This window comes from Mastigoproctus giganteus, chromosome 10 (genome assembly GCF_048544385.1).
Source record: "Mastigoproctus giganteus isolate SK-2022 chromosome 10, ASM4854438v1, whole genome shotgun sequence".
In the NCBI taxonomy this organism is placed as follows: Eukaryota; Metazoa; Arthropoda; class Arachnida; order Uropygi; family Thelyphonidae; genus Mastigoproctus; species Mastigoproctus giganteus.
In genome coordinates this window covers 112821588-112840544 of record NC_143584.1, presented here as the reverse complement: position 1 = coordinate 112840544, position 18957 = coordinate 112821588, and the positions used below count along the sequence as shown (strand labels likewise).

Genomic DNA, 18957 nt, shown 5'->3' with positions numbered 1-18957 from the left:
TTGCACAATCATTAGCAAAATGTTGGATTTATCATACCTATAATTTTGAATAAATTAATATTAATTGATTTCTATTTCTAGTAAGGTTCACGAACTCATGCTCCCTCCTTTGGATTTTTCGAAACTTAAAAATGATTTGATCAGTTTAGAATCACGAGCAAGAACACTACTACTTCAGGCACTGCGATGGGTGAGCAACCCCCTTATTTCTTATTTTCTTATTATTACTTATCTTTCTAAATTGCATGGAAACTTAGGTTTATTTTAATGTAACTAGTAGTTGAAATATTCCACAATAGATTGAGTTTATTTTTAATAATAAGATGAGTGCATTTTTATCATTTTTCCCTAATATATTCAGAATAACTTACATACATGATCAATTTCTTATTGCAAATAGACTTTTTTTAAAGTCATTTTACAAAAAAAAAAAAAGTATTTCAAATATTTAACACTTCTTTGTTTGGAGAATAACTGGAATTGGTATAATTTAATTAGTATAATTGGTATATCACGTGAGGAGTTATTCATGGAGGAGAATACCAGAGGTTTATCAACCTCTGGCAGGGAACCAAATGATTTTGTAATAACTGAGAGCAAATTGGAGGGAAATTGTTGAAGTTAAACATAAGAAAGGCACCTGAGGTGGATGGGATCTATCCACTTATATTAAAAGAGACAGTAAAGGAAGTAAGCAAACCCTTAGCCATAATTATGACAGCATCCTTAGAGTCATTGAGGTACCCATGGAATGGAGATGTGAAAATGTGACCCCAATCCACCTCCACAAAGGAGGATCAAATCCTCCTTTGTGGAGGAGATTCGATCTAACAGAAGTTAAACTAACAGGTCTATAATTAATCCTTTTGGATTAATTATAGACCTGTTAGTTTAACTTCTGTTCCAGGGAAATTAATGGAGGCACTGGACAAAGAAGCACTGCAGTATCATCTAGACAAGATTGCAGTTATAGTTCAGACACTGCATGGGTTTGTTAAGGGGAAGTCTTGTCTGACCAATTTTATTGGATATTATGATGTGGTCACAAAACAAAATGGATGCAAAAACTAATTTTGATATCATATACAGTAGAGCATCGATAATCCAAACTGATTGAGACCAGGAGGAGTTCAGACTTCCGATTTGTTTGAATTTGTGAACTCATCAAAAATGCTGTTCTGTAGACTAAAAAAAAAGGTTTAGTAAGTTTAGAAATAAAATCACTAAGTTTTACTTACGTATTTTTATTCATAGGTAACAAAACAAATGGAAATTTCAGCTACAGTAACACATATGTATAGAGTAACATGTGTTACTACAATAACACATATGCTTTAACGAAAATAATTACTTATTTTGGGCTGTACTATTTTCAAACTTTATTTCTTTGCTCTCTCACTCTTTTCAGCAAGAGTAGTTGAATTGGGCAGCATTCAGTTTATTGCTCGTACCAAGCCATTGTATTCTCTAGTGCAGCAAAAGCCTCAGCATGTGTAGGCCCACTGTTGTCATTTTCTTCATCATCGTCTTCGTCCGTATCATTTTCAGGAGCTCCAGTTTCTTTTACATTCACAATTTCATTTTTATTTAAAACAGGAAACCCTGTAGCATCAAATATCATTTGCCAGCCATGCACTTGCATTGTTGTAATCTTCCAACCTTCAGTGCAATCTTCAAATCTAGAGATCAGCTGAAACAAATTGATCATCTCATTCAGTATTTGGCCCTCATCTCCAAATTGATTCTACTTATCTCCTATGGTTTCTTCTGCATTAGTCCACTGTTTTTTCCAAGCATTTTTTAAATTCTGCACAGTGAGTGATTCCCACTCATCAGCTAACATGTACCAGCTGTCCTTGAGACTGAACTTTTTCGAAAAAGCTACAATGCTTTCTACATTATTTTCTGCTAAAAGTAAATGACGCAAGACTTGTTTTTTGTAGATTCTCTTCAACTTTTCAATGGCTGCTCCCTGGTCCATAGGTTGGAGGGGTGAAGTTACGTTTGGCGGAAGAAACACGACCTCGAATCCATCGTCTATTTTGTTTAATGTTTCCACTGAAAGATGTGATGGTGCATTGTCTAGGGTGAGGGAAAGCTTGCCCATTTGCCTTTTCATTCATGATACTTTTTTTGACATTTAGAATAAAATCGTCAGTAAACCAATCAGTAAACACTTCTGAGTTCATCCATGCATTTTTTTGCATTTTATAACACACAAAACAGGAAACATTTTTATTAAAAAGGTTTCTTTGATTTTCCTATCAACATCAATGGCGAAGCATGAATCCCATTGGCATTAGCACAAAAAAAAGCTGTAATCCACTCTTTACTCACTTTAAACCTGGGAGCAGCTGTTTCACGGTGAGATGCAAGAGATTTTCAAGGCAGTGACTTCCAGTTTATTCCAGTCTCATCAGCATATACATCATGTTTGAAATATCCTTCACTTTCCATAAGATTGATAAACTTTTTTTTTAAACAATTCTGCTGCAGCAAAATCGCAAGGTAAAATTTCTGCTTCAGTGTGAAGTTCTCTAATGCTGTGCAGTGATTTCAAGTTTTTTAGCCAGCCTGCACTGGCTTTATAATCTGAGGGAATACCTAATTATTTGTTAAAATCCAGTGCCTTTTCATACAACAAAGGTCCAGATATGGGTTCTCCTAAACTTTGTTTCTCTGTGTGAACCACAAATAAATGGCACCTTGGAGGAATGGGTCATTAGCTGTTCTCATAATTTTTCTCTTTTTTTGCACCACCATCATCTAAATCAAGTTTCAGTGTGAATTTTAAAATTTTTTCCTTGTTTTAATATCTGTTATGGATGACTTTCCAACCTCGTAAAATTTTGTTAACAACGACTCACTTTTTTTCCTTTGAAAGTCTGTTTAAAATCTCAATCTTTGATTCAATTGTTAAAAATTTCTGCTTTTAAAAGACAAGAAAGAAGATGCCTTAACTACAGTACGGTAAAATAACTCTGTAAATAAATAAGTTTGTTGAATAACAGAATAAAAATTGTTATGTTTAGTTAGTATTGTATGTATATTAATTAAAGTTATGGTACCAAGCATAAATTTATTTTTATTTTGCAAACTTATGGATAATATCCTTCCAGTTTTCACATATCATTTAATTTTGTTAATTGAAAGGTAATAAAAGTGTAAATTTGTGCTTTATATCTTCATTTTTATAGCCTGTGGATAATATTCCTCCAATTTTCACTTATAAGAATTGCCGTTAAATAAAATCAAAATTCAGTTTGCAGATGTGATCACAATAACTGACACTTACTGTAATTATTTTATGGCACCAGTATAAAAAAAAATAAATGCTGGCTCGTTTGGATTATTGACGTTTTGAATTATTGATGTTCAGATTTTTAACGCTCTACTGTACCTGGATTTTAGTAAAGCTTTTGATACTATTGCACATGGAAGACTACTGTACATATTGGAGCAGTATGACATTAAGGGCAGATTGCTGCTATATATAAAGGGATGGTTGAGTGGAGTGGGAGAAGGCAAAGTGGTAATCAAAGGACACTGCTCCCCAGGGGTCGGTGTTGAGACCATTGTTGTTTGATGTATTTATTAATGATATTGATGAAGGTATATCGGGCTCAATGTCCAAGTTTGCAGACAATAAGAAGGTTGACAGGGTTGTTAATGACACTAATGACAGTACACTACTGCAACAGAATCTAGAAAAGTTGAGAAGATGGGCTGAGAGGTGGCAACTAATGTTTAACGTTGACAAACATAAAGTAGTGAATATGGGTAGCAGTAACCTCAGAGTAAAGTATCACCTGTATGGAACCATACTCGGGGTAGTGGAGAATGAAAAAAATCTGCGGGTAATTGTGCAATCAGATATGAAATTTTCTGAGCAGTGCAGACAGGCTGCCAGAGCAGCTCATGGGGGTCTTGTCAGTGATATACAGGAATTTTCCTAGAAGGGATAAAGTGGAGGTTATCCCCTTGTATAAGGCAGTGGCAGGCCACACCTTGACTACTGCATACAGGTCTCAAGGCCTCATTTTAGGAAGCATGTAGAACTACTGAAATAAGTACAGAGAACTGCAGTGAAATTACTGAGGGGAACAAAGGGTTGCTCTTACCAAGATCAAGTTGAGTTCTACAAATTGCAACATCTGAAGACTAGGCACCTGCAAGGTGATCTGATTGAGGTGTATTAGGCCTTGAATGGTTTGAGCAAGCTCAATGCTGGTGGGATTCTTCCTCTTGCCCAGATTAATCGCCTGAGGGAAGATGGCTGTAGAATAAAGTGTGGAAATTTGCCTTTAGCCATTAGGTGGTTGATTGCTGGAACAAACTTCCATCTGTCATTGTGAAAGTCAACAGCTTTAATAAATTCAAGGCAGAATTCGACAAACACTTGGAGCGAATGGATTGGTGAAATGGGTAGTGTTTTTTTTTCCTTTTGGCTGATGCTGTATAAGCTTGATTTCTAGCATCATATGCCTCTACTAATGCTAATTTTTACTAGGTTTTTGCATATTTCTTGTCTTAATTTATATAAATAACAATGTGTAAAAAAAAAAATACTTATGCAATTATTTAACTGTTTCTTATTTGGTTTTTGGTTTTTGGTTTTTTTTTTAGGAGCATTAGCAACTAAGGCCATATTGCTCCGGGATATGCGGTGGTCATTCCCTGACCTTTCCGCATCCTCCGTATTTGGTGGTGACGGGCTCAAACCCCGGTCTAATCAAGAAGCGTGTGCTACGCACTGCTGCTCCTTCCCACCTGGCTACGGAGGCGCCTACTGTTTCTTATATGCATTTTCTGCTTTTAATTCAAAGCTGTCTCAATTTTTTATCTGTCATTATTTAGGCAAAAATTAAAAGAATTGAATATTTGTGTGTTCCATATAAGTGATTTTTTTTTTTTTTTCTTCTTCTGTGGCTGAGAAATGAGGATATAAGCTGTTTCTATTATGTTTGTGGATGTTATATCAGTCCAAAGTAGGCTTAAGTGTAACACCATTGGTGACACAAAGTTTTGTACTGCATGTAAATTTTATTTTGGATTGTCTAGCCATAGCTACCAACTCTGGATTTATGATAGAGAATCTGTCTTTTTAACTCAAGTTGATCCCGTCTCCACCTCACCATCATACTTTTTCCAAAAGCATCATTTTTCTTCAATTTCCTTTCACAAAAATTTATAAAACTGCATTAAAATCATAATTTTTAAAAATTCAGTGAATTTTTTCCTAATTTCATTAACAAATATAGCTGTGATAAACACCTATGAATAATTTGCTGTAATTGTTCAGTTAGCCATAAAAAAAGTACACTACAGCCCAGGGGTATGATCATGGGCACTGGCAGGATATTTTGAAAGGTGGCGCAAAAAAAAAAAAAAAAACACTATAGTAGAACATCGATTATCCAAACTGTGAATTATCTGAAACACCGCTGCCCCAAAAAATAATAAATCAGCACAGAAATAGTCTTAATTTGTTATTACAGGAGTTAAAAATCAAATGTTGGCTTTAACTGCTGTGTAGACCCAGGATAGTCTCCTGTGACCTTGTTGCATCATTAATTTCTGTTGTGAGCACAGGAGTATGGTGGGGGGGGGGTTGGCTTTCACTCAGTCTGCTGCGAGCCACTGCAGTGCGAGGTTATTTCAGGCTTTTTGTTTCTAATCACTCACTGTTGAGGTTTTTGTTCGTGGCTATTTCAAAGAGAAATACTGTGTCGGTTTGCTTTTTAATGTTAATACTGCTGCCCCTTTGTGTTAATAATGGTGTCTACCAGCAAAAGAAACTGAAATGTGTTGTCAATAGAAGACAAGATAACAATTATTAATAAAAGGGCAGAACTGGTGTATATCTTGCTAAGATTTTTAACATTGGTAAAGCAACCATATCTGACATAATGAGCAGAAAAAAATTAAATTCTGAAGTTTACTTCAAAGTTAGATTATGAACGCAGCTCCAAAAAAAGGAAAACTATGAAAAAAGCTAGTGATGAAAAATTAGAAGACATTGTTTATGTATGATTTCTACAAAAAAGAAGTCAAGGTGAAACTATTTCTGGACCTCTGTTATGCGAAAAAGCGTTACAATGGAATCAAAAGATTAAAAGCCCATCTGAATTTAAACTCAGTATCTGCAATAAGGCCTCTAAGGTTGAGATTATTCATACCACAAATTTAAATATATACACCAACCATTTAAAACTGATTTAATAGTAAAATAAAATAAAATGATACAAAAGACTGTAAAATAATATTTACAAAAATTTGATTATTTACAAAAAACTAGTTTACAACAAAAATAAAATAAAATAAGTAAATAAGTTAAAATGCATTAAAATATAAATTTAAAAGTGATAAAAACACTATTGAAGCTTTCGGAGGTGTCTGCCTCCTGCCTCAGCAATAATGAAACTTAAGCGACACATCCTTAAATACCAGGTTCACGGCACATGTGGATGACCAGGCGCATACTCGGTATTCCTTTCACTTGAACCGGAAGTGGTCTGGGGACGTGGAAAACTAAAACATTTATCTCTGGCAAAAACCGCCGCCTCAAAAAGGGGTGAAGCCTAACTCCCCTGTCTCTGTTCATGCTATTGTTGCCAGAGGATCCAATCCACAGACTTTCCAGCCCATTTACGGTCCCAGAATCTATGCGCCCGGTCAATGATGACAGCGTTGCTGGGGGAGATCTGGTGTTGTTTTTCCCAATAGTGCTCGGCAATGGCGGATTTATTGAGTTCTGCGGTCCATATCGCTCTTGAATGTTCCCCCAGACGGTCCTTGAGATGCCACCCTGTCTCCCCCACGTAAATATAGAGAAGGACGAGATGATGATGTCATTAGATGTCATATCATTATTCACGTGTATCGCCATAGCACATGGGGTAGAATGTGTGAAGTTGGCTTTACAGAAGGATAATACCTTAAGTGCTAGATCCCACCTAAACATAGAAGATATATATTGTGCTGTTGAATTATGTCTTTCTAGTACAACCTTGGTTTTTCCAAGGAGTGATGTATAAACAGGTTCGTGGCACAGCCATGGGTTCTCCAATCAGCGCCATTGTTGCAAATCTGGCTATGGAGGAATTAGAGAATAGGGTTTTTGCTATGCATAAGTGGAAAGGATATGTTGATGACATGTTCACTATTGTAAAGAAGGGGAGAGAGGAGGATGTGGTCTCATGTCTCAATGGTTTCTGCCCCTTTATAAAATTCACCTCAGAGGTAGAAATAGATGGCACCCTCCCATTTCTGGACATAATGATATATAGGGAAGGCCCCAGACTTAGAACCAAGGTTAGAACACGACATAGGAAAGCAATGTGTAGGGGCCAGTATACACATTATAGGACAGCACAGACTGCCCAACATAAAAATAGTGTGGCCAGAGCACTTTGGGGTAGGGTGAGGACACATTGCAGCACCTCTGAGGAGGGGGAGAAGGAAATTAGGCAAATTACGACAGATCTTATGAGGTGCAGTTACCCCCAGAGGGTTATTGATAAATACAATAGAGAGGAAGAGCCCAATCGGGTAGTTCCGCCTGTACCGCTTACCACAGTGTATGTTCCCTACTATCCGGGCCTGTCAGATCGCACTGCGAGGATGCTTTGCGACTTTCAGACACACTGTGTGCAGCTTCCGGGTCGGAGGTTGCACACAGTAGTGTCACAGGTCAGAGACCCCATTACTAGGGATTCTAGTAGTGGGGTCGTATATGAGATCACATGCCCGGATTGTGGGGAATGTTATGTGGGGGAGACAGGACGGCGTCTCAAGGACTGTCTTGGGGAACATTCAAGAGTGATACGGAACCGCAGAGCTCAATAAATCCGCCATTGCCGAGCACTATTGGGAAAAACAACACCAGATCTCCCCCGATAACGCTGTCATCATTGACCAGGCCCATAGATTCTGGGACCGCAAGTGGTTGGAAAGTCTGTGGATTGGATACTCTGGCAACAATAGCATGAACAGAGACAGGGGAGTTAGGCTTCACCCCCTTTTTGAGGTGGTGGTTTTTGCCAGAGATAAATGTTTTAGTTTTCCACATCCCCAGACGAAGGAGCAGCAGTGCATAGCACACGCTTATTGATTAGTCTGGGGTTCAAGCCCGTCACCACCAAATACGGAGGATGCGGAAAGGTCAGGGAATGACCACTGCATATCCCGGAGCAATATGGCCTTAGTTGCTAATGCTCCTAAAAACCAAACAACAAACAAACAAACAAACGTCCCCAGACTACTTCCGGTTCTGGTACAAGTGAAAGGGCCGACCGGGCTAGCCGAGTGGGTAAAGTACCTGCCCGGCAACCCAAAGGTCGCGGGTTCGATTCCCGCCTCGGGCTTGGATCAAAGTACTGCAAAAACCTTGGGAGGTGCAATATGGCCACAGAAGCCGATGCGCCAACAACTACCAAATCAAAAAAAAAAAAAAAAAAAAAAACAAGTGAAAGGAATACCGAGTTGCGCCTGGTCATCCACGTGTGCCGTGAACCTGGTATTTAAGGATGTGTCACTTAAGTTTCATTATTGCTGAGGAAGGAGGCAAATGCCTCCAAAAGCTTCAATAGTGTTTTTATCACTTTTAAATTTATATTTTAATGCATTTTAACTTATTTACTTATTTTATTTTTGTTGTAAACTAGTTTTTTGTAAATAATCAAATTTTTGTAAATATTATTTTACAGTCTTTTGTATCATTTTATTTTATTTTACTATTAAATCAGTTTTAAATGGATGGTGTATCTATTTAAACCCAGTACAGGATGGCTGAAAATTTTCAAATCTAGCCACCTTACAAGGGAGCTTTAAATTCAAGGAGAAGCTTTATCAGGGGATGTCCTAGACGCAGAAGCTTTTAAACCCCAAGGGCTCACCGGTGAGTATGGGCTTGGCACACCTAGGGTCCTGAGCTGGATATCATCATTCTTCTCTTTCTTGGTAATTCCCTTCTACTTTTTGAGTCTCTCTCTCTCTCTCTCTCTCTCTCTCTTAGGGTAACTCGGGAATTTTTTTTTTGTTTTTGGCTGGTGCAGCATAGGCCTCAGGCTTCCTTGCACCATATAGCTAATAATAATAATAATAATAATAATAATAATGAGTCTTTTCTGAAAATGGTGGAGGAAGAAAGTTTTCCAAGGATGACGTTTACGATGCAGATGAAACTGGTCTTAATTGGAAGCCACTCCCTCGTAAATCACTTGCTCTATGACGCGAAATGGCTGCTCCTCGTTTCAAGGCTAACAAACAGCATGTTACAGTTATGGTTTGTGCAAATTCAAGTCAAGTGGACAGCACGTTTACCATTGTTGGTGATTGGGAAATCCAAGATGCTTTAAAGGTGTAAAGTGCCTACCACCATTTTTTTGGATTGGTTTAGCCAAGGTTTTATTCCAAGTGTGAAGAGCCATCAAGAAAATGAGGGTAAAGGTGGTAAAGTTATGTTTATTATCAATAATGCACCATCCCACTCCCTTCTTGAAAAAATGAATTCAATTGACGAGAACTTCATTATCAGGTTTTTACTGCCAAATGTTACATCCCTGCTGCAGCCAATGGATCAAGTTGTTATAGAAAAACTAAAAATATGTACAAAAAAACAAGTCTTGCATTGTTTGCTGCTACCAGAGGGAGATGAAGACGGCGTGGTTGAGTTTTCAAAGCTCAACATTAAAGATTGTTGCTACATGTTAGCAGATGACTGGAACATGTTGATAGAGAGAAATCTGAAAAAGGCATGGCATAAACTTTGGGGTGCTGCCAGAGAGACGGTCACACATATGCAAGATTTGAATGAAGATGTAGGTGAGATTGTAACTTTATTTCAAGGGATTCCTGGGTTTTCCGAATGTGGACAAGATGATGAAGAGGCATGGTTAAACAATGATGCTGATGATCCTTGTTATCCATATTTTAACTAAAGAAGAAATTTTTGCATTAGTCCAGGATGAAGAACGTGCTGACTTTAAACAAGGTGATTCTGATGACGAAGAAGAAGAGGGAGCAGGCCCGCTCGTGCAGAGGCTTTGCTGGCTAGAAACTGTAATGGCATGGTGTGAGCAACTGTCTGAATGCAGTTCTACAGTGATATTGCTATTAAAGAGGATGAAAGACCTCGCCACAAAAAAAAAACAGTCTTGCATGTTTCAAAGAAATATTCAAGATTACATGTTTTAAACCTTTCCAACATTCATTATACTCTTATTTGTGGACAATTACTAGTGTTTGTTTATTTCTGTTTATGTAAAAAAAAAAAAAAAAAAAAGGCGTTATTTATAGTTTAAACCATGTAAAACAATTAGGTAAATTCAAAATAAATGTAATATATAATATTCAGTTTCTTCAAAACGTTTTGATTATTGTTTACAAATTATTTCCTATATCAATTATTTTTTATAATTTTTTTTTTTTTTTCTTTCTTTCTTTTTTTTTTTTTTTTTTTTTTATGAAAACCCCAAACACAAGAGGTATTAGAACCTATAGTACTTAGTATCATGCTTGGGTTGGAGGTTGAGAAGATGAAAGAAGATATTTGTTGACATTAGACTTGAACTTCTGTAGACTATAATTTTCAGGAAATATGTATGAAGGAAGGTTGTTCCAGAAAACAGCAATTGAATGAATAAACGAGGAAGATGAAAAGTTGGTTCTGTAAGTTTGAAGTTGGACAGTAAGTGGATGTTGGAAAAGTTCAATGAAACACAAGCAGTTGCTCTTGACATCTCAAAGGCTTTCGATCGTGTTTGGCATAAATGTCTTCTAAATAAGTTTCCATCTTATGGTTTGCCAACCTGGACTGTTTTGAAAGAGAAAGCAGGAATTATAAAAGCCAACTCAGAAAAACAGTGCCCATAGAAGTATCTGTAGAAAAGGCATGCAGCAGAAACAGTATGGCTATGAGACAGAGAGTGGAGACAGTCTGTTAGAGGGGAGTCATTAATCAACCTAAGTGCCCTCTTCTGAATGGAATCTAGAAGCCTGAGAGAAGTTTTGGGGGCACTGCCCCAGACGTGGGAACAATATTCCATGGTAGGGAAGATTTCCAATTTGTACACAGTGAACAGCTGTTTGGAAGAAAAGTAACGCCGCGAACGAAAGAGAAAACCAAGTATTTTAGATGCAGAGGAAGCAATATTTGTAATGTGCTTGTGCCAAGAGAGAGAGATTAAAAGTTAAGGTAATCCAAAAGAGATATACGATCTTGTCTACAAATCAGAGTGTCACCAAAGATAAGCATAGGAGCAGAAGACTCCTTTTTGTGAGATATAAGACAGGACAGAGTTTTAGAAAGAGTGAAATCAACTAAGTTGTCTTTGCCCCATTCCGATCAGCATTTAAGGAATTGGTAGCAGATATTTAAGAAGTTCAAGCTGATTGAGCAAGGCAAGGTTACTCAAACTGGAAAGTGGAATGCAATGTGCTATCATTGGCAAAACTATGGATAGGATTTCCGCTCAATGATAGAAGGTCATTAATATACATGAGAAAAAGAGTGGGGGAAAGAACTGAACCTTGGGAAACACCAGCATTAGTGAAAAAATTAGAAGACAGAGAGCCATCTACCATCACCCTCAGTGACTGGTCAGAGAGAAAACTGCATAACCAATTACAAAAAACAGGTTGGCAAACCATAAGATGGAAACTTATTTAGAAGACATTTATGCCAAACACGATTGAAAGCCTTTGAGATGTCAAGAGCAACTGCTTGTGTTTCACTGAACTTTTCCATTGAATTTGTCCATAAATGGGTAACATAAGCCAGAATATTGCCAGTGGTCGACACTGACGGAATCCATACTGGCGATCGTTGATCAGACAGAAGGTTTCTAGGTAGTTTAAGAGTTGGCGGTTAATTGATTTCTCCATTACTTTAGAAAGAGTAGAAGTAATTGCAATGAGACGATAATTGAATGGGAGGGATTTGTCACCCTTTTTAGGAACTAGCTGGATATGAGCAAATTTCCAAGCAGAAGGAAAAACACCTTTGGAATAAGAAAGTGAAAAATGGCAGCAAAGAACAGGAGTAAGTTTAGGAGCACAGGTTTTGAGAACAAGTGGAGAAATACCATCAGGACCTGGAGCTTTCTTATCAAGATTCATCAAAATTCTTCTGACGTCCTTTTGATGGAAAATCACAGGAGGCATTGAATGGAGCGTGTTGGGAATGGTGGGAGGTGTTTTACCAAGATCATTAATACAGGAGTTGGGGAAAAAATGTGATGCCAGCATGTCGGCTTTATCCTTAGTTGAAGTGACAACAGTTTTTTTTTTTTTTTTTTTTTTTTTTAGGAGCATTAGCAACTAAGGCCATATTGCTCCGGGATATGCGGTGGTCATTCCGTGACCTTTCCGCATCCTCCGTATTTGGTGGTGACGGGCTCGAACCCCGATCTAATCAAGAAGCGTGTGCTACACACTGGTGCTCCTTCCCACCTGGCTACGGAGGCGCCCAAGTGACAACAGAACCATCTGGTTTTGACAGAGGTGGGAGCAGAAATGGGCAAAAATTTGCAGCCAATAGCTTTGGCAAGAGACCAGAATGCCTGGCTACCATTAGGGCAAGAAGCAAGTTCTTTACTCTTAGTCTGTTTAAAATCTAGTTTGGACTGATTAATAACTGCTTTACAGTTGTTGCGAGCTTTGGTGTAGGCAGAAAATTAAACTGAAGAATTGGAAGCAAGCCAATTACGATATGCAGCGTTCTTCCCTTGAGCAGCCTTAGCACATTTATTTGAAAACCAAGGTTTAGATAAAGGACCAGATTTTAAAGTGGAGTGTGGAATAAAGGATTCCATTTCTACAAGATTAATTTCACTGACACGATCAGAGCAAACGTTTGACATCAGAAGTTTTGAAACAGTGATCCTACCAAGGAAAAGGAAAAAACAAATCTCGCAAGTCATCCCATTTTGTATTCTTGTAATGCCAAACAACACTAAGTTGGGAATAGCCATGAGATAAAGGCTCCATTGGAGAAGAGACAATCACCAAGTTGTGATCTACGGTGCCTAAATGACCACTCACTTCGGCCATGTACTTAGAATGGTTGTTTGTGAGAAAAAGATCAAAGTGTGTTGGCTGTATGGTTAGGATTGTCTGGTATTCTTGTAGGTAAATGAACAATCTGTGCGAGGTCATTAGTAATTGCAAAAGCCTCAGCATCTCGACCAGGTGGGTCTGTGTGACTAGAGAATGGAAGCCAGCTGGAGTTGTGAACATTAAAATCACGAAGGAAAATTACCTCACTGTTAGGAAAGTTGGACTGGAGAAAGTCAAGCTGCAAAGAGGGGAAGTATAAGAGCTCTAAGTGATTAGTGCAGTTGGGAGAACAGTAGAGACAAAGCAAATTTGACAGAATGAGGTAGAGAGATTTTAAGCCAGAGATGATCAAAAAGAGGAGATTCCAAAGTACCAAGTCTCTGACAGGGATTATCGGAATGGACATATGCACAAGTACCTTTCAGGCGAAAGGAATCATACAGCGAATAATTTGGGAAACTGAGATGAGCAATGGTTGAATCAACCGATAACTGACATTCTGTCTGAAAAAGTACATGGGGTTTGGCAGACTGAAAGTGGAAATGGACATCATTGAGATTAGAACTGAGACCACATATATTTGTGAAATGAACTAGAAAGTTTGGGAGGTTTAGATCTTTTTACAGATAAGCTTGCTCTATTACTTTGAGAATTCATGGTTAATTCAATAGTGAGTAAAAGTAGGGGTGGTGGACATGTTGTATAAAGTAATGAATTTTTGTATATGGCATACACATGGTAAGAATATACCCAGATCCTTGACATAACGTGGCCTCGACAATGCCCCCACACATACACACTACTCTGACTCCCTCCAGTCACTATCTGGCAGAGCAGAGGTAGCAAGAATATACACTAGATTGTATACATAAAATGAGTTTGATAGAACTTAACAGAATAAATTTTTATTTTTTCAGTATATTGTAACATGTTCATAATTTTAGTTGAAATTTTAAGTGGAACATTTTTAAAGGTTATTTTGGAAAAAAAAATTTCATCAGTGCTCTGTTTTGATGTTTTTTACTTTAACAAATTCACTACTTACTCACATAAATATGTGGTATCGGATTTTTAATCCACTTGGAGGGAAAACCGCTCTACTTTTAGAACTTTTTCTTCCAATTTGACAGAATAAGATTGAATATTTTTGAAAAACAACCTTCGCTGGAGGCTAATTAATTCAGTCCTAGATAGAAGAAAACACAAAAATGTCTCTTCCCTGCCCTTTTCAATTCTAGGTCAGAAAGGTCATTAGAAAAGCCAGCAGCAAAAGTTTTAATCTTTTCTTAAAGGTAGTTATAGTTTCAACTAGATAGATAACTTAATGTGTTACTGGTTGTCATTGACTGGGGAATTGTCACTGGAAATTCACATGTGAGTTATGTCCTTTTGCCTTATACTTGTTTGTTTGTTATTTGGTTTTTAGGAGCATTAGCAACTAAGGCCATATTGCTCCTGGATATCGGAGCAATATGGCCTTAGTTGCTAATGCTCCTAAAAACCAAATAACAAACAACAACAACAGCTCCTGGATATGCGGTGGTCATTCCCTGACCTTTCCACATCCTCCGTATTTGGTGGTGACGGGCTCGAACCCCGGTCTAATCAAGAAGCATGTGCGATGCACTGCTGCTCCTTCCCACCTGGCTACGGAGGCGCCTTTATACTTGTATTGCATATATGCAGAACTTTCTTTAGTGATGGAGATTCGTGTGTGTGTGTGTGTGTGTGTGTGTGTGTGTGTGTGTGTGTGTGTGTGTGTGTGTGTGAGAAATGTAAGGAATGACCTTGGATTAAAACTCAATGTATGTTGAACGGTGTTCGCCTGAATTAGCATTAGTAGAGGCATTTGATGCAAGAAAGCAAGCTTATGCAGCATCAGCCAAAAAAAATAATAAAATAAAATAAATAAATAAATAAAAATAACCACTTCCACTTCACCCCTCTGTTCGTTCGAAATACCTGTCCAGCTGAGCCTTAAACTTATTTAGGCTATCAACTTCCACGACAAGGGATAGAAGTCTGTTCCACCAACCAACCACCCGCCTGGATCTTCCAACGTAAAATGCACTGATTTTGCAGGAGGCAGTTGTGTGGGGGGGGGGGATTCAATTATAACAAAAACCAGAAATATATTCTGTAATAAGAACAGATGATATAAGTATTTAATTATCTATTTTTAAAGGGTGATCTTCAGTGTATGGTCCCACGTTTGGGGTGAGAGAGCTATAGAATGACATGTTAGTAGCATGGATGAAAATTACGCCTGCATCATTACTGAGAGCACTTGTGAGTGACCTGTAATTACCTCATGCACAGAAAGCGACATTGAAATAGACACAAAAATTAACACCAATCATAAATCATCTAGAAAAATGTGTTTAAACAGTTATAAGGAATGCAATAAGGTTATAGAAAGCAATAAAGTACAAATATTACTGACTAACTGAATCATAATCCCCTGTCTTTTTTGTCCTGAATCTCTTTTAGCTCCTCTTCCACAAGCTTATATATGACTCCAGGATGTCTATTCCTCAAATGCATAACCTTATATTTAGAAGCATTAAACTTTTGTTGCCTTTTTTAGACCATATGTGCAGCTGATCCAAATCTTTTTGAAGTAACATGGTGTGGCCCAAATTGTTAACCACCTTTCTCACCTTCAAATCACAATGAACTTTGAAAGCTACCCTTGGATATCCTCATCAGTATCATTTATGAAAATTAGAACTGTGTGGGGACACAACACTGAGTTGTAAGGGACTCCACTTGTTACACTTTGTCCACCCTGAAAGCTGACAATTTATAACCCCTCCACGTCCCCAATCTTTTAGCTAACCTGCAATCCAACAAAAAATCTTTACCATAATTCCAATTTGTTCCAGTTTATATTTTAGCCTCTGTCGTGAAGAATGGTATCAGAATTTTTACTGACGATTCTTGTATCATAGAAATTTGCTAGATTGATCAGAAGTGAACTTCTCTTCACGAATCCTTGTTGAGCTGGTCCTGCATTACATCTTTAACCATAGATTTCATGATCTTATCTACTACCGAAGTCACATTCGCTGTCCATTAGTTGCCCAACCCCTCTTTCGCACTTCCTTTGTGGATTGGAGACACAGCACATCTCAGTCCAACAGGGGATCATACAGAGTCTTATGACATTCTAGTTAACATTCTCAATGGTTTTATCCACTCACATGAATACTTTTTTAATTGTAACTGAATATTTATCATACTCCTCTAACTTCAGTAACATTTCTAACAAACACTTCTCTGAGATTATTTTATCCCTTATTTTGCAGCAACCTGATTCCTTAGCATTAGCATTAGCAAGGGCACATGATGCAAGAAAGCAAGCTTATATAGCATAAGTCAAAAAAAAAAAAAAAAAAAAACACAGACCCTTCTCATTTCACTCATCCACTCACTCCAAATGTTTGTCTAGTTCTGCCTTTAATCTGTTTAAGCTGTCAACTTCTACAATGATAGATGTAAGTTTGTTCCAGCAATCAACTACCCGCTGGCTAAAGGCAAACTTCCGCACATCTATCCTACAACTTTCTTTCCTCAATTTGAATTTATGCCCTCTCAGGCGATTATTCTGAGGAAGAGGAAGAATCCCATCTGCATTGAGCATGCTCAAACCATTCAAGGCTTTATACACCTCAATCAAATCACCTCGCAGGTGCCTAGTCTCCAGACACTTACATCCTTCTTAAAATGAGGCCTCCAGACCTGTATACAGTACTCAAGGTGTGGCCTGACCTGACCATTGCCTTATACAAGGATAATCACCTCCTTATCCCTGCTAGAAAAGTTCCTGTATATCATTGACAAGACACCATGAGCTACTCTTGCAGACTGTCTGCACTGCTCAGAAAACTTCATATCTGCCTGCACAATTACCCCCAGGTCCTTTTCACTGTCTACCACTGTCAGTGTAGTACCACACAGTTGATACATTACTCTGGGGTTACTGCTTCCCATATGCAGTACTTTACCTTTGTCAATGTTAAACTTCAGTTCAATGTTAAACATTCTCCAAATTTGCTTTCAATTAAATATCATTCAGAAGTATCTGTTCAACTCATGTCATTTCTGCTGGGCTTTTTATCCTTCCTCCTTAACTGCAACCAGTTAAGGGACCTATTTGATTTTCTTTTTTTTTTTATTCACATACAAGAACTCTCTATTCCTATTCTTAAATCTCTCTTTGCTAGTGCTTTCTTTGTAATCAGCTTTTGCCCACTTACTACATTAGTGTTTTTGTTACATATTTTTCTATAATGTTCTTATAAATTGGAATTATGCAGTAGGCTGTAACTGTCCCATGCTTGTTTCTTTGTAGGCTACCAACCCGTTTTGGCATCCTACTTTTATGGAACTTCACCACTGAAACAAATATGTTTGTGGCATCCAGGATAAATTGGTATTGCAGGTGTAATGCAGGTGCTGTTTTGCTCTCCATTTCAGATGCACTTCCTGCCTGCTGAGTTTGTTGATGTGATGATTAAATCTCTGTGTTAAAAAAACATCATAATATCTGCTTACGTGACTTTATAATATCTGTAACAGACACTTTTAGGAGTGTGCATATGTATCATGTTTAGATAAAACACACGTAAATGACTATATCACAAATTAATTTTTGAAATTTGTAATGAGATTCAGAATGCCCTATACAAGTAATGAGAGTTGTTGTGAGATAGGTGCATTTCAACACATGTAGTGTACACTGACCAAGCAAACTGATGGAGTTGCATAGGCTTAGGTTCCTTGGAATAGTTGTAACAACACCATAGTGAGCTACAACACTACTAGTTGTTTGTGAACCCTGGAAAACGACGTGCAAGTCATGCAGAATAATATTTGAGATTGGATAATGCTTTCTATCATAGGTATCATCCCAATAGTGAAGTTAAGTTTGAATGTGGGGGATGGAGTATCATGTTATATAGCTGCTGTTTTATAGTTGAATCTGAATGTAAGTTTTTGTGCTGAAAACTGTAAATTTTGCATCATGGTTACACTCTGGAATTTTGAATTTTGGACAACTTCATGGTTACACTCTGTGAATTCTTTGGCACTAGGTCCTTACTTTTCCAACATAAAATGTTCCAGTGCACAAAGTCAATTATATGAAACTGGTTTATAGAAAATGAAGTTCGACAGTTGGCTTGGCCACACTAGCATCTCATTCTTAATCTTCTTTAGATTATATTTTGTATGAGCTGAAATTCAGTGCAGAATTGAGACCAAACCTTTATTTACTGGTATAATAATTGCATTGAAGGAAGAATAGTACCAGATTCCAATTACTGTCATGAACTGGCTAGAACTATGAATGTGAATTATGCCTAATTTTCTCTTGTGATTTCTATAGTAAAAATCCATTTTCATCAATAGTACTGGTGTCCAGATACTTTTTGAGAAGATTGTATATAATTGCATATCAAGTAGGCATTCCTCATGAATCTGAATCAGTAATATTAAAAATTATCAGCTTAAAGTTAAGGAAATGCCGCATTTTAAATATGATAAAAAACTTTCTAACATACAAATGTTCACAACTTTTTTTTTTTTTTTATTTTCTCTTATGTGTCAGCGACTTACTAAATCTCAACCTGGAGAACAGAGAGCAGCTGTGTTACATTCATATCTTAGTAATGACATCCTTGGTTGTAGCAGTTCATCTGAATACAGAGTATGTATATATATTTTTAAATTAAATTTTTTACAAGAATTTTTTTTGATGTTTTAGATTAAGTTAGTGGTATTCACTGTAATTTGAGAAGGAATCAGTATGGATAAAGGAAAAGTTTTAAAAGGCTATAAGTATACTAAAATATATTATATTAAATAATAATATATTTCAGTATACTATTACAGACA

At 37.3% G+C, this 18957-nt stretch overlaps 1 protein-coding gene across 7 annotated transcripts in view; it reads left to right on the top strand.

Moving 5' to 3' along the window:
• The window catches only part of LOC150079226 (lisH domain-containing protein ARMC9-like), a 446058-nt gene that overhangs the window by 168443 nt on the left and 258658 nt on the right, over positions 1 to 18957 (top strand). For all 7 annotated transcript variants that reach the window (XM_090383948.1, XM_090383946.1, XM_090383947.1 and 4 more), the window contains exons 11-12: positions 82 to 190; positions 18671 to 18769. In XM_090383948.1, coding sequence (XP_090240074.1) covers positions 82 to 190; positions 18671 to 18769 — 208 coding nt within the window. The remainder of the gene's footprint in view (positions 1 to 81; positions 191 to 18670; positions 18770 to 18957) is intronic.